We start from the raw sequence: 16,762 nt of genomic DNA on the forward strand, positions 1-16,762 counted from the left end.
ATTTTCCCTAGAACGTGTTCCAAAACGGAATGTGTCCATCTACCCCACCCCCCGTAAACACTTGTTTGCTTCGAACTCGTTGGAGAAGACCCCTCCGAGGTGCCCCGAATCGGTTTCCCGGAGTTATTTCGAGTGTTTTGGCGTCGGTTGACAGACTTTAACGGTTTCTAGGCGTTTTCGTAGCCTCTTCGTAGTGCCCGGAGTCGATATTTGTCTGTAGTTATTCGGGAGTTCCAGATACTGATGTCGAAAGCCCGTCGATAGTTTCTCTGTCCGGCTTTTGGAGCGATTTACAATGCCCAAGTGTTGTTAACAGCTGCGATGTCATTACTTCCAACAATGCTCGCGTGACACCTGTTCTCCTCTAGGATTACGATTATTCATCAGTCATTCATTTAGTTTATTTATTTGTTAGTGTCATTCGGTGGAACAGCTGATCATGGCTGAGGAGGTGTTGCTCAGAGTTTTGACACTCAATTGTTGGTGAGTTTTGGATTTTTTTAGGGGAGGGTGGGGTAAAACGGACACTTTTGACTTTTTTTCAAATGTGAATGAGGGCTTGAAATATCGATAAAATTCAATAATTTTTTTTTCAGTGCAAAGAACAACTCTTTTGATAAATTTGTTTCGGAGTTATGAATAATTTTAAAAAAGTCTAGTGTCCATTTTACCCCATCCTCCCCTGATGGTTTTTTGGTGCTGCTGTGTCTACTTGAGGACTAATGCGAGGGTTTAGTCATTCTCGTGGAGGTCAGATGGTAGATCAGTGTAGAGACACTCTTGGGAGCTCTTTTTGGAGTATCGGTTTGATCTATTAATAGGTGAGTGACAATTGATTTCTTTGGTGCTTGATTTATTCAGGGGCATTCCCTATGTGTCGAGGCATCGCCACAAGAGGATGAAGGCCATCGCTGAACAGTTGGCCTCTGGAGATTATGATATCGTTTGCCTGCAGGAGATCTGGTCTGTCAATGACTTCACCATGATCAAGTACAAGACGCAGGATAAGTTGCCGCATTCCCATTATTTTTACAGGTGGGTTTGGGGGAGGTCAGGAGCATTGCAGGTCTTCAGTTCTGGTGCATTCTGACAAGTTAATCCTGGTTGGCAGGAACGAGATTGTGAAATCGTAAGATATTAAATACTCGGGAGAAACGCAAGACGAAAATTTTTGCTGAATTTTCTCATCATCTGGGTTAATGTCAGACTTTTACAGACATTTTTTAGTCAGAATTAAAAATAATCAGGGATTTATTCACTTGACAAAGGTCTCGGGAGCTCATTCATTCGTTATCGACAAATTGTAAAGTCTGTGATAAAGTATTTTGATAATCTATCGATAATTTGGTGCTCTGTCGACTTGGGAGAAAAACAAGACAAAAATTTTAGCTGAATTTTCTCATCATCTGCGTTAATGTCAGACTTTTACAGATATTTTTTAGTTAGAATTCAACATAATCATGAATTTATTCACTTGATAGAGGTTTTGAGAGCTAATTCATTCGTTATCGACAAATTGGAATCTCTGTGATAAATTCCCTTGTATCGAGTGTTCATTAAAAAGAGGAAGAATGTTTTGATAAGCCTGCAGCCATTTTCACATTAAATTCTCATACTTAGCCTGTTGGAAAAAAAATACCATGGACAGTTGGTAATAATTAAGGAGAATGGCATTACATTTGATTCAAGTGGAAAAAGCGATGAAATTTCAGATTTCTCAAAAAATTCAATGAAATGACATTTTTTTGAGCAGCAGGAGAATGAGAATTTCCCAACTCACTTGAATTGTCCACAAAAATATGAATATGCAGGACCAAATTACGCTGAAATGTCAGTGGGACTGTAATGCAATGAGAATTTCCAAAAAGAATACCAGAAATTTCAGCCAAAAATCAAACAAAAAGACCGAAATAAATTTGTTCAGGATGATTATCACCAGAATTAAATGCTTGATCCCCACAATTGGACGACCTACTGGGGCCTACATACTTAAGAAGATAATTTATTGATCTATTCCTTTGTTCAGTGGAGTCCTGGGCTCCGGTATTTGCCTTCTCTCACGTTACCCGATTCAAGACGTTATGTTCCACAAGTGGTCACTCAATGGGTATGTCCACAAAATCCACCACGGTGATTGGTTCGGGGGAAAGGGGGTTGGTTTGTGTCGACTAAAAGTACACGATGCTAATATTAATGTTTATGTGGCACATGTGAGTCCTGCATTATCCTCGCAATATATTTCAAGTACTGAAGAGGTGAAACGAGATGGGCAAAGGAAAAGTAACTTCTCCGGCTGATATCGGCTCCCCTAACGGCTCGATTTGTACGAATTTGGGCTCATTTTGAAGCTTGTTAAAGTGCCTTGAAGACGAGACAAAAATCTCTCGATTTGGCCCAGCCAGTCCCGAGATATTGCCCATTAAAGACAGTTGAATTTGCCACAATCTCGTTTCACCTCGTGCTGCTGACTTTTTAATCATTTCCTGGAAATGTTGAATGCTTTCTTGAGTGACTTTATACTCTCCAGCTGCATGCTGAGTACGACACTGAGAACGACGAGTACTCGGCCCACAGAGTCCTCCAGGCGTTCGACATGGCCCAGTTCATAAGGATGACGAGGCAAGGGGCTGATGCTACTATTCTCGGTGGTGATCTCAATACAGGCCCCCAGGACCTGGCATATCAGATAATCAGTGGCATTGCCAGCTTGGTTGATGCATGCTCAAGTATTCATAGCGATGTCGGGACCAGTGAGTGTGCCAATAATAGTTATACACCGAAGAAAGCCGCTAAACAGTTGCCACAGGGAAAACGTATCGATCATATTCTATATTTGGGCTCTAAGAACTTCAAGGTTTGATATTCTTTGTGATAACTTATTATCTTAACTCCACTATTTTTCTATGATGAGCGCTTTTTTTCTTCAGCTTGAGGTTTTGAAGTGCCACCAGCCCTTCCCGTCGCGGATTCCGAATGAAAATGTCAGCTATTCGGATCATGAAGCTGTTGCTGCTGAATTCAAATTGATACCGGGTAATTATTAAAGAATAGGGTTTTGGGGTTTTTAAATTTGAATTTCCAAATACATTCGTAAAATTTAATATAATAGTATGAATGTAAAATCAAATTGGATTTTAATTGTAGATCGATTTTGGTAGATTTCGAGGATTTTCTTTGCTTTAGAAAATTAAATTTTCAATTTTCACTGAATTTTACAAAAAATATCCAATTCATGGGTGTAAAGGCCAAGTTTAAAGCTGAACACCCGCGATTTTTCGCATTTAGTTTAATCACATTTCATCTAAAATGTGAAATGAAATAAATTTTGGCGATAGGAATAAAATAACTAGTTGGCCTTAAAATCTTGAGTAAAATCCTAAATATTTAACTATATTTTATATTCGAACATAACAACAATATGAATTTAAAATCAAATTGAATTTTCATTGCCTTTAAAAATTGAATTTTCAATGAATTTGCAATTAATTTTACAAATAATATTCAATTTATGTGAGTAAAGGCTCAGACTGGAAACCTAAAGGTCGTTGAAAGACTCAAACCCGCCCTCCGGCAATTTCTCCCATTCCCTAAAATTCTTTCAATATCACATTTCTTCCAAAATAAGAAATTAAGTAACGTTTTGCCCTAGGGCCATACCTCAAATTCCATCTCAATCGATTTTTGTGGAATATTTCTGGAGATTTACCTCGAAATATCCAAAAAAATCTCATGCAAAACCCCAAATGTTTAAGTTTTCTTCATAATTCTAGGTAAATATGAACTGGTAGAGAAGGACATTCGGAGTTCCCTGAAAGAGGCACTCAGTGTCTGCGACACATCACTCAAGGAAATTCGAAAGCAACGAATATGGTATCTCCTGGCGAGTCTACTCTTGGCAGTTCCCCTGATGTGGTCGATGGGTCTCGATCTGTCGAACGGATCGATCGGCGTTGACATTGGCGTCAATGTTAGCCGACTCCTGGCCACAGCAATACTCTGTTACGCCCTGTTCATGAGCTCAATATGGAATTGCGTTGAACGGAATGCCCTCAAAGCCGGTTATCTCGCCATGGAAACGCGTCTCTTGCAGCTGAACAGAAATACGAATCTGGAGAAATCGTCGACCTAGTCCCTGAGATGTTCATTCTCTCCATCAAATACATTTACCATCACATTTTACAACCAAGGAAAGCAAAGATTACGTTTACATTATTTAGTGTTATATTTTCACGTGCTCTTACAAATTATTTTTCTTATACAAAAATTGCACTTTTACAAAATCGTACGAAATTTCATTAGTTTCTCTCGTTCATCCTCGAGAGATGATTATTTTCATTTCTATTGAATGATTTTCAATGTTGATTCTATCGCTTATTTTCGGACGGTATTGCCACTGGAGTATTGGAAATAAAAATTTTATCAGCTCACTTAGACAATAAATCGATTCAATAGTTGTATGAAAAAATATTTTTTCAAGGAGTCGATATGATTCAATCACAGCAAGTGTCATTACTCAGAGCACATGCTTTGAAAATTTGTGATATGTTGATATTTAGGTGAATAATAAAGTGCGAATGGAACATAAATTCAATTTATCATTCTAATATCGATAAAAAAAAACGGAGCATGTTCTCTCAATTTTTTCATCGTAAGCATTTTGATAAATTTGTCTGAATGGCAACACTTCGAGGCCAAAAGAGATTCAGATTCGAAAACGCTTTATCCTGTGGATAGTGAAAACACTAGGAGTTTTTGAATGTTATTTTATGAAGAGGGTGCGCGTGTGAATGTTAATGCAGGAGTGATTTCAATGCAGTGTTTATTCATATACCAATATAATATTGAAACTACGGTAAATAAAATAATAACTTTGGAAAATTTACCAAAACTTGTCTTTTGTTCCTTGGAATAGTCCACGTGGACTTGATTTTTGTTCAATAATGGCATTAGTGTGCGATACTATCAGAATTTAAATTCATCAAAAAACTATTCTATCATAAATATAAATTTCTCTTCAATTATTTACATACTTTGAAGATTTAAAATTAGGTGACGATTATGCCAACAAAATTTACACACTTTTGTATACAAATTTTACTTAAATAAATTACCTTAATCACTTCCTTGGGCCCTTTAGAGACTACATTTATTTACAATTAATAATGTGTCCGATGTACTTGAGCAAATCGGGCTGTAATCGATAAATAAACTAGCTCAGAAATGCAAGTGGAATTATGCACGTCAATCGCTGATGAAACAATAAATATCGCAAAGAGACCAACAATGTGCAACAAAAATAATTAATAAATGGGAAAACAAAATAAAATTCAGGGGAATGTTTTAGCTGTGTCACGGGGGTGAACAATGCGTCTGTGAATTCTTTGGTTCACGTAATCATTCTTTAGGGTAACTGTTCTACGTAATTCTTCGGTACTAGTCCTGTTTTTCCGTTCAATGTGCCCTCCAGCCATCCGGGTTCCAGGGAGGGTTTCACTGGAATAGACAATTTTTATGATTAATACATTTATAAATTGAGCATATGCAAGTATTTTTTTCAGTTTTAATTCCTCATTTTTTCCTGATTTTTAAAAAGTTTAGTGTGAATTCAATTTGGACTTTCAAAGTTTGATTAATCGAATCATTGCAAAATATTTGTCAATTATTCTTTTCATGAGAATATAATTTAAAGAAGTGTTGACGTTTTTCAGTGATTTTTTCTACGTCTCAAGTGTATTTATGGAGTTGGGAATTAAATATTGTGCTCATTATCTCGTGTTCAATTAATTCTTCCCTTTCCTTATGATTTACATGCCTGCGGCATGTGTATAATACTGGGGATTATACATTCGAGGTTTTTGACATTTGATTCATGTGTCATAAGTACAGATGGCAGTTTTGAGATGAGTTTTGATGGGTAACATGACCAAATTCCATTTTTCTCTCATAAAAATATTTTTTCCACAAAATACTCGACATCGTCATTCAATTTCACAGATCTTTGAATTGCACACGAAATGTTTCCCACATTTTCACCTACCAATTTCACTGATTTAGGGGAGGGTGGGGTAAAATGGACACTTTAGACTTTTCTTTAATTACTCATAACTCAGAAAAAAATTCATCAATGGAGCTCAGTTTAGGCCCATCACAAAGGGCAAGAATTGTTCTTTGCATTGAAAAAAAAATGATAGAATTTCATCACCATTTCAGCCTGTCATTAACATTTTTTAAAAAAGTCAAAAGTGTCGATTATACCCCAACCTCCCCTAACACAATCCACTTGTTAAAATCGTCAACATGAAAAAGGGATAAAATATCGAACCATTTGTTATTATTTGATTAGGTTCGAATGACAATTCGCCGTCGTTTTCTGCCATGCAGGCGTAAAGAGTTCGCACTCGCCAGATGCCCTGACCAGGGCTCGACCTGCCGCTACTCGGTGAAGTATTAACTCTGAAAGCCAAAAGTTTGATCGACGATTTCAACGTGTACGATCGATTTGATTTGAGGTATTCTTAGAAATAAATTCAATACAAAAATAGCAGCACTCACACTGATATCGCTGGATTGCTGCGTTGTGTGTACCCAGAGGGATAATGCATGCCCATCATAGACCCGCGTTTGTGCTTCGTCGGTAGATCCTGGGTGAATAAATGAGAATCCGATGCCACTGATTCACTTGAACTACTGGTGTTTCCACTACCTAGAACTGCAGTCCATGAAACCAGAAGAATTAGTCCGATTTTCTCGATTAAGCAAATGCTCGTTTACCTTTGTCTGCTGAATGATACATGAAATTGGCATTCGTCAACTTGGAACGACTGACTCTTGTTTCCGGGAACATTGGCAGTCGTTGCGCTCCATGTTCAATGTCCTCGAAATCACCGTTCTTACGTTCGTCCAGGGATGATGGCTTCGTTACGATTGGGATTGGTCCATCGTAGTACGATCTCGTGACCAACTAGAATATTAAGAGGATAAATCAATTCATATTCTGTCGGAAATTAATTTCTCTTGAGAGCAATTGATGAAGACCAGAGGGAAACATGAAGAGAAGATTTTTTTTCTATAAAATTAAAACATTTGCATTGAATAAAAATATGAGTTTATTCATTTTCAATGAAAAATGTTGTTGAAAAGAATAAGAAAATTTCAAATCCTTTTATTCTCGTGAGAGTCAGTCGTGGATCCCATTGGAAAAGTGACAATGGGAAGTATTATTTATTCCCATTTGATCCATGGGAAGTGCAAGAACCCATTGGAAGTATTTAAGGCCCGGGTGTACTATCTTTCGAATGTTATCTGGATTTTTCTCATCCTTCGTAATCCAAAATTGTCGATTGAGTGGTACATCATGTAGAAATTCCCAAAAATTATGATAGAATGATAAAAAAAATAGAAAAAATTCTGAACTTTTTCAAAGAGCGTTTTTATTGAGATTCAGAATGAGTTGAAAAAAGTGGAAATTACAGATATCTGATTCGCTGTGGGAAATTATCTATTAGCTGTCATTTTCCATGGTGGATAACAAAATACTAGGTATCTGAATTTTCAAAACAGTGGGATGTAGTCATCTGCCATTTTTATGTGATAAAAGTGTGATTAAAAAATTCTCCAAAATATTACAACTTTTTTCAAAGAGCCTTTTCCGTAATAAATGTCTCTGTGCACTGTGGGAAAATATTTACGAAATCAGTCTTCCCCCTGCATGATATTGGGTGACAAGCCGCCATTTGTCACCGTAAATCAGACATATTTTTCAATTTCTTGTTATTCAACTTATTCTGAATATAAATTAAAAAATGCTGTTTGAAAAAAATAAGAATTTTTTCTTTTTTTTTATTATTCATTCATAATTTTTCAAAACTTCTGCATGATGCAGCACTTGATTGACAATTTCATACGACGAAAGACGAAAAAAAAAAACATCGAGATAACGTTCGAAAGATTGCACACCCGGGCCTTAAATCCATTGATTAGCGATCGGAAAAATGTTTTCAGTGTCAAGTCACTCAGTCAAGTCATGACTTTAAATGTGTCATTTATCTGGGTGCACTTACATGTGAATGAGTAGCGGGAACAGCAGTGTGCACAGAATATCTGTTAATCGCATTTCCATTTCCCGTGGCACTTGGGCTATCCTCAGTATCGTGTCTCGGAGCAGTCGTCGTTGGATTCTGCTGGGTTTGCGAGGGCCTAGTGAACTCCGGCGGTCCAGCTGTGATCCTCTCGCAGTTTTCAATCAGTATCTCCACAACGATGTTGTAGAACTTGATATCCATTATGGAGGCAACCGTCTCCTCCTCGGGGCGCAGTAGTGTCGGCCCAAAGCACACAGCCAAATTGCCAACAGTCATCAGGTTCTTGTCGCATTTGTTAGCCACATTGCGAAGATGCTTTATCAACAGCATCAGCATGTTGAAGTTGTGCTTCGGCAGTCGGTACACGAGGATGTGGGCATCGTTGATTCTCGACTCTCGAGACTCTTGTTCTGGAAAATTCCCGTAATTTTTTAATAATTGCACGACTTTTTTTTTTACTGGAGGAAGTCTTCACAGAAAAATATTCTGTGAACAGCTTATTTCGTGGACATTTCATCATTTGAAGGATTTATCATTGAAGATGCTTGTGGATTTCCTTTACTATTGCATTATTGAAATGAAAGTGAAGCGGAAATGGACATTACTAAGAGAATGAATAATTCAAAACCAGAAGTTGTGAAGAAAGATTTTTCGAAACCCAGAGAAACAAGATTTTTTTCAAATCATGAATTTGAGGAATTGTCCACACGATGAGGTGTCCATTTAATTAATTTGCCTTATTATAAACAAAATGATGAATTATGTCGTGTTGATTAGTGATAGATTCAAACAGTCCACGTACTTGCAGCAATTATGAAACTGTTGTAATATCGAAACGTCATAACTGGCTCGGATAGCGTTCTGAGATAAGTTTTAAGTGCACTCGTTATTGTTTTACTCTCCCACTCGAAACGATCATCGAGATTGAGTTTCTCCAGTTTCCTCCTGTCCAGCCCCATGGCCAGTAATTTGTTGACTTTAGACGCAACCCCAACTACTCGGTAGAGCCCCTGCTCCTCCAGGCCTTCAGAAATATCACATTGCATTAACAAATAAATCAATTGTGACGATCATAGATTGAGAAAAAAGATGATTTTTGAGAAGTACTTCTTTACTTTTGTCAAGAAACTCACGGCTTGAAGAGTGGCAAAACGAAAATATCTCACACTGAGAAAAGGAACCTTTCGTCAAGAGTTTGAGTAAATTGATTCAACTAGAGTTGGTTTGAGAAATCACTGTCTTATCATAAACAAATTATTTGTCTCCGGGACAACACGCATGAAAAAACTCAATAGAAAACCCAGCGGATTCGCTAGAAAATTCTATTGGAATTCTACAGGAATTCTATTGAAAAATTCTATTTGTTTCTTGCGCTGATTCTATTGGATATTCCAGGAGAAAAAGCCAATAGATTTCGAATTTCGATTTGGAATTGTCGCTTGAGATTTTTTCTATAAGAATGCTCGAGCATCAATTTTTTAAGTTTTTTCCACTCGGATTCTGTAATGCAAAATAAAACAAAATTTAGTGGAAAAAACAGAAAATTTGTGCCCAATAATTTCTAATAGAAAAAATCTCAAGAGAAAAATTCCAACAGAAATTCTAAATCTATTGACTTGTTCTTATGGAATATCTTATAGAATCAGCGCAAAAAACAAATAGAATGTTTCAATAGAATTCCAATACAATTTTCCAGCGAATTCGCTAGGTTTCCTATTGAATTTTCTCATACCTGAAGAACAAAATCTCTCGAAAGTTTTCTCTTTCTCATTGCATTAATTACAAATTTCCCGCTGTCATTAAAAATTTTTAAACAGTCAATCGCCAAAGTATTTTAATACTTTCGAATAGTTTTCAATATATTAATCCACCTCACCCATTAAAACTGACTCAATTAATTTTATTTCTAACACTGCCATTTACCTCTGTCTTCAAGCACTGCAATGCACTTCGAAACAAACGTAAAGCCATTCTCATCCAAGATTGTCTCCTCAGTCTTGACTGACGGGCCCTGAAGGGCGTATGTCTGGAAAAAAATCACGAGAGAAGATAAACGAAAATAACACGAAATTAGAGATTGAAATAAAGACTAAGAGGCTTGTGTAGAATGTGCTTCGTAGATGTGAAGCAAAGAATACGTTTGTAACATCAAGGAACTAAATTAAATTGAATTAAGAAGATAAACGAGTGCATCGATATTTTCCAATAAAACATAAACCGCAACTTACTGGCTCTTTTCCGTCCATAGCATCCATCCATAGCTTCCTATCCTCCTCGGACAGCGCCTGGAATGTGTACGTTACACCCGGCCTGCAAATGCGCATGAAAAAAAGCCATTTTCAGATACGAATGACGAACGCTGGCCAAGAGTTTACTCTGTTATTACGTAAGTAATTATGCAAAATCTAATGCTCACTTGTCCACAGCTGTAATGTCAAAGCAAAATCTCTTCTCAATTGTCTCGGACATACGACGTACGCAACTTGCCAGTGTTAGTGTCTCCTTGTTGCTCTGAGGAAGTAAATTAATAATTTAAATAACTCGACCTTGCTGTTCATGAGTGACATTATATCGTTATGACTCACGAATTTTCCGGTCAATTGATTGTACGGGATCATCGTGAATTCTTTCTTATCTTTCTGATATGTGCAGTACTGCTTCGTCCATGTTGTGCCAAATGCCTCTGAAAGATACAGAAAATCATCGGATTAATTGCAGAAATTACAGCACGACTGGCGATTTGTTCGATTGATTGAGAAATTTCTTACTCTTCTCCATTAAAAATAGATATCCCTCGCGTGAATTCAATTTACTCAACCCCGTCTCAACCGCTGACTGTAAATTTTCAGATATTAGCTGGCGAGTTATGCAGACCACTTGATCCAGTGGTTGCGGTAAACAAAGTTAAAGGGTTTAATTATTGAATTAATGAATTAAGAAGCTGTACTACACTATTCAACATTACCTTTTTCATGTCCTTCATTTTATTCATAAGCGATTCGGTTTTATCCCGGGTGGCAAGGAAATTCTCTCTAGTCTTGTAAAACAAACAACAAAGAAAAACAAATACACACACGAGTAATGGTGATTCATTAGATTGATACTCATGCCGTTAAACAATGCTGCAAGTTATATTTATGAGTTTTCTTGGCTGTTAAGAGTTTGAGTAATTGTAATTGTTGGTTTATTACGACGGGGGAATTTAGGCTTTACCTTCTGTATTTTCAACTGCAATTCGGTCATGTAAGGCCTGAAATCCTTAGCAACCTCGTGACCCTGGTGGTAAAACGTCAACCATCCAAACATAAATCCCAGGAGCTGAGGGCAATGGAGATAATGTAAATAATGATCTTGGTTACTGGGGCGATTGGGACTTTAGCGAGGAGTTACCGTTTCCACGAATTCGAATTTCTTTCGCTCTTGTACCTCTTGCAGGAGAAACACATACTCTAGACTCGCTTGACAAAAGTGACGCTCTGCCATGTCCAGTGTTGCGTCGGCCTCCTGAAGGACATTGTCCTGCTTTTTCGTTGAGAGATTAAGGTATCGCTCTTGACTCTGACAGAATTTTATCGTTTGCTTCACGAATTTCTTTTTTCCTTCCTGCGAATTATGTGAGAATACAATTACGAAATATAAGAAAAATGAAGTTGGATTGAAATAAAATTATCTCTCTTGTTATGCCAATGAATAATCCAATTTGACTATTGTTTCCTGTATTAAAAAATAGAGGATACATTTTTGAAGAACGTAAAAGATATTTATTCATTCATTCATATTTATTCATATAAAATTTATGCATTTGTAGATAATTATCAGTATTTCTCTTCAAATTTTTTTTGACGGATGCATGAATAATAAATTTTTTTTTTAATATTTATTTTATTATAGGGGAGATTGAGGTAAAGCGGCCCCTTTTGATTTTTGAAAAAATGTTGACAGCTCATTCAATTTTAAATAAAATGAAATAATTTTTTTTCCATGGAAACTGCACTTCCTCGCCTTTAGAAAGAGCCTAGACTGATCTCAATTAATGAATTTGTTCCACAAGTTATGAGTTATGAGTATCACAAAAAAAGTCAAAAGGGGCCATTTTACCCCACTCTCCCTATAAAATATAAATATGTAAATGTAAAATATAATATATAAAAATTGGAGAATAATTTCTCTATTATATTCATTCAACTCCATAAACTCAAAAGATCATTTCTCAAGTTCTTCTCAAATCTAAACAGGATAAAACCGGACACTAACTCCTTTTCAATGACTGAATAAATCCACAATGATGGAAAATAATATGGATAAATCACTAGTGCGCCCCTTTCGTAGTTTTAAGAACTATTTCGTGCTCTCAATGAGATAAAAATTGTTCTGCGAATACTTTTAGTGCAGCTCAATTAGCATAAAAAATTCTGCTATCTCTGTCATTGCCAGATGTTTTCCAACAATGAATTCGCTCTTGAGTGGAATTGACTCATCCTCTCGAATTAGTGACAGAATATTAATGGCATAATTACCTTCACTCCCCCAATGTGTTCCTTCCTGAAGTTCTCAAGAGGAAGAATAATCTGATCATAAGCTCGAGCAAGCTGCAAATCAGACTCCAATAAATATCCACCCACAGAACAATATATTTTCAAAAATCAAGTAAACCTCCTCTCGAGGGCTATAATTAGTGTTATTAGTGAGCATGAGTTAATGTGCGACACGTTCTACGAGAAGAGAAAAATAAAGCCGTTGAAAGTGTGCAGTAAATTGTGAACAGGAAAATTGTGCCATTTTTAACGCAACGAATTTTAATAATCAAACTCACAAGTACTAGAATAACAAATTCTCAGTGAGAACACTTGCACTCAATAAAATACTTGCGTATCCCTAGTTTGCCAACTACAAAAAAGGAAGAATAAATTAAGATATTTACAAAATTATCTAAACAACCCTTGATCATTTATGAGTCTGCATATTATGATTGATGATCGTGAATCGATTAACAAAAATTATTCAAACTGTAGGAGGGGGTGGGGGTGGATTACAATGAGGACCATGCTTACAATAAATTAATGTTTTAATCAAGCCTCAGTGCGCAAAGGCTTGCCAGTGAAAATAAATGTATCCATATCATTTTCATCTCGCTCTTTACCAAAAAAATGTCTCTCAAACCCAAAGTAAAATTTCGCAATTTGGCATTATGCATTAGTCAAAAATTGTCGAGTTAAGTATATTCTCCAATGCTGAATGTCTCTGATTAATGAATTGATTTAATGCTCTTCGCTTTATGGATACTGTCTTTTTGCTTACCATGCGATCTCTCTCATCTTCGATCGATGCTATTAGTTTACCAAACTCCTTTAGGCTCTGTGATATATGTAATTCATCCTCAGTCTGGGTTTCGCCAATACATTCGAAACTAAAGTTTTGCAGTGTTTTGGAGAATGCTCTCTGGGCTCGGGACAGATCTTTCGGAAAATTCATACAAAAATAAAACTATTGATTTACCCTGGACAGATTGGCAATTCGAGGGGAGACTTGAGGAGACGAAACTTGTCAACTTCGGTGGAAGATGAGTTTTTTATAGAATACGTCAGCAGATGCTTCACGTCATTTAATTTTAATTTAGTCATTTAATTGGTAATTAGGATTGAAAAATTTGTCTCGTTATCACATTGTACTTGTAATAATAATAATAATCATTGACTGAATAAATTCAAGTATTGAATGAATCAACGATTCAGTTGTGGATTGGTAAAATGGATGATTTAATTTCCCTTGAATATCAGTTTCTTGCATGAAAATAATTAATACAAAAACCTATCTTTCTCTGAGAAATTTTATTAAACTTCTGTTGGAAGTCTGTAAGAATTCCATTAAGGAATTCTATTTCTTTGCATAACTTCGGCATCAATCATTAATCTTCATTGAAATTTGAAAAATAATATAGTAATTGGTAATTTAATTTCTCGATTATTCGTTCATAAAATAATTCGGAATTGGAATATTTAAATTGATGGTGATTTTAACCATCAGAAAATTGGTGGGTAATATTAACAACTGACTTATTCAAAAGTTAACGTTAATTCAAAATTACGATTATACAATGTCTGATTTTGATGAGAGATATTTAATGAAAAAAAGTCAATAGTTTTTTATTTTCCTACAGAAATTCTTGGGCAAAAATTTTTTTTTTCCGCTGAATTTTCATTTGTTTCTCACAATAAAATCCACGAAACAAAATTGAGAAAATCTTATAGAAAAAATTCCCGCAGAATAAATTACTCAGGAAAATCAGCATCTGCAGACATTAATATTTAGGGATATCCAAGTACTTCGGCTATTTTTTCTCCAGTGGAATACATTTTACAATGATTTTATTATTCAAACTTTCAGCCCTGAATTCGAATATCAGTATTGAACCATTAGAAAACATTTTAAAAATCCGAAAAAAAATAAGAAACTTTCCTTCGGAGCCAGATCGAAGAAGCAATTAAAAAGTTGGAATAATGCTTGTCAATAACAATCTCAGGTGGAGAAAATTCTCCCAGCCATTCCCACATCCGTGGCTCCGATTCCGCATCCACAAGTTCCCCACGAGAATTTCTCCACCTGGATCGAAGATATTTATAAAAACTCATCTGTTGACACATCTCGTTTCTCCTCTCTACAAAATCGTTCAAGATATCTGACGACCAGAGCACACGATTTTCTCCCAACGAATGCACGTGCAGGACTTTCAACGAATTTCAATAAATTTTCAACAATGATTCATAAACAATTGATCTATGAGGATCATAAATTCCCGTGCAGAATCTCTTCGCCCTGGCCTAAGAAACAACATCGTAGGTGCTAAAAATATTAACACAAATAAAGAACTCATGCATATTTACAGTTATTGCCAATCCAATCTCAACAGATAAGCAAAAAACAAAATAGAAAACATCCTAATACCTAGACTCCCTCCATCTCGCGTATTTTTCTCTCCTTGAATTATCAACCGCGTCACTCAACAGTGCCGAGACGACATTATTAAAGATAATTAGCCTCTGATTACGTGTGTGTGACTCAAGAGAAAAAAAAATGACATCTTAGAGTGCATGAGGTAATTTATTTATCGTTTGTGGGTAGAATAACTGTGAAATTAATAAAATCCAGTGGTCTCAGCAGAATGAGAGTTGAAAAAATTCAATGGGCAACTTACTTTTAGCAGCATTTAGCAAATCCTTGACCTCTTTGATAAGCCGTTTTATTTGCTGACTAGTTTTTTCCAATTCACTCTCGTGGTAGTGTAAATTCTCACGAAAATACGGACTGTCGGTGAGACAATCAGTAAATTCGAGGGGTTTCAAGCCCATACCCATCGTATAACACTGTTTAACAATAAATTCTCAGAAATCCCCCCCCTCCCCACTATTGTCAACAATTCAAGCTCTTTCACGACGTATCAGTCTGCACTCATTGAGAGAGAAACTGTTTAAAAAACCAACAGCACAAACAAATCAATTCCACTTATCCTATTGTAACAATTGTCCCTGAGTACAATTCAGCTGCTGTGAGCACACAGTTGAAGATGTATCTTTCAGCGCGCAATCACCGTGTTTGGTGCATGGTCTGCAAATCGATTTTTATTTTCTTTCACCCAAAACGCAGAACCTGATTGATCGCAGATATGACTTTTGACTTTTGTCAACGCCCTTACGGTATTACCAGGCGCGAGTGACGAACCACCCATTAAATCACTTTTACAATCAATCCACTGTTGACAGGGGTATGGGGGGAAATATGGTGTTCAACGCATTCGTAATCGAGTGATTACGTTTAATCGCAATGGTCGACAAATCCACTTCAACACACCCCACAATCTTGCAGGCCTGGATACTCCATACTCCACTGAAATTGTGGTGGGGATGGGCTACCTTTGGATTTATGGTTTAGTGTGCAGAGTGAACGTCGGGAGCGCTGGATTAATCGCTTTTGGAGGGATGCTCGAGGAGGAGCGAATATCGATGTTGCGAGTCGATGAAAACATTCGGGAAGGGCCCGGAAATATCGATATTCAATGGATCGATGTCTAATTATAATTTTTTCTTTTTTTATCGGTTAGTTTTTGGGTCGGTAAACGTCGATATTCGATGGATCGGTATCTAAGTGTGCATTTTTTTTATCAGTCATCGGTTTTTTCGTCTTCGATATTTTTTTTCTGTCAGAGATGAACCACTCCGATAGATCGAGGCGATGAAAATTGATAAGCGGTGAATAAACCGTTTTTTAAAGAAGGTTCGACTTGGAAGGGTTATTGATATTGCGAGTCGATATAAAAATTCAGGGGGAGGGCCCGGAAATATCGATATTCAATGGATCGGTGTCTAATTATAATTTTTTCTTTTTTTATCGGTTAGTTTTTTGGTCGGTAAACACCGATATTCGATGGATCGATATCTAAGTGTGCATTTTTTTTATCAGTCATCGGTTTTTTCGTCTTCGATATTTTTTTTCTGTCAGAGATGAACCACTCCGATAGATCGAGGCGATGAAAATTGATAAGCGGTGAATAAACCGTTTTTTAAAGAAGGTTCAACTTGGAAGGGTTATTGATATTGCGAGTCGATATAAAAATTCAGGGGGAGGGCCCGGAAATATCGATATTCAATGGATCGGTGTCTAATTATAATTTTTTCTTTTTTTATCGG

At 36.5% G+C, this 16,762-nt stretch overlaps 2 protein-coding genes across 3 annotated transcripts; one reads left to right on the plus strand and one right to left on the minus strand.

The window, feature by feature from the left end:
- Positions 1-16: 16 nt before the first annotated feature.
- LOC107038377 (putative neutral sphingomyelinase) lies at positions 17-5,123 on the plus strand. Its single transcript, XM_015257437.2, has 6 exons — positions 17-483; positions 862-1,035; positions 2,027-2,210; positions 2,528-2,854; positions 2,928-3,033; positions 3,771-5,123. The coding sequence occupies exons 1-6, from the start codon at positions 440-442 to the stop codon at positions 4,127-4,129; spliced, it is 1,194 nt and encodes a 397-aa protein (XP_015112923.1). The 5' UTR covers positions 17-439; the 3' UTR covers positions 4,130-5,123.
- On the minus strand, positions 4,204-15,986 carry LOC107038374 (rho GTPase-activating protein 26). 2 transcript variants are annotated; one of them, XM_015257433.2, is made up of 17 exons: positions 15,274-15,986; positions 13,380-13,537; positions 12,599-12,670; positions 11,472-11,684; positions 11,295-11,399; positions 11,047-11,118; positions 10,850-10,916; positions 10,667-10,764; positions 10,498-10,592; positions 10,310-10,391; positions 10,005-10,107; positions 8,884-9,105; positions 8,061-8,491; positions 6,772-6,961; positions 6,553-6,709; positions 6,323-6,453; positions 4,204-5,493 (listed from the first exon to the last, which is right to left on the minus strand). In XM_015257433.2, the coding sequence occupies exons 1-17, from the start codon at positions 15,431-15,433 to the stop codon at positions 5,402-5,404; spliced, it is 2,448 nt and encodes an 815-aa protein (XP_015112919.1). In that variant the 5' UTR covers positions 15,434-15,986; the 3' UTR covers positions 4,204-5,401. The 2 variants fall into 2 exon arrangements, with proteins under 2 accessions (XP_015112919.1, XP_015112920.1); XM_015257434.2 differs by lacking the exon at positions 11,047-11,118.
- Between the last annotated feature and the right edge of the window lie 776 nt (positions 15,987-16,762).

The sequence above is a fragment of the Diachasma alloeum genome, unplaced genomic scaffold (genome assembly GCF_001412515.2).
Source record: "Diachasma alloeum isolate Michigan unplaced genomic scaffold, Dall2.0 Dall_scaffold_00280, whole genome shotgun sequence".
NCBI lineage: Eukaryota > Metazoa > Arthropoda > Insecta > Hymenoptera > Braconidae > Diachasma > Diachasma alloeum.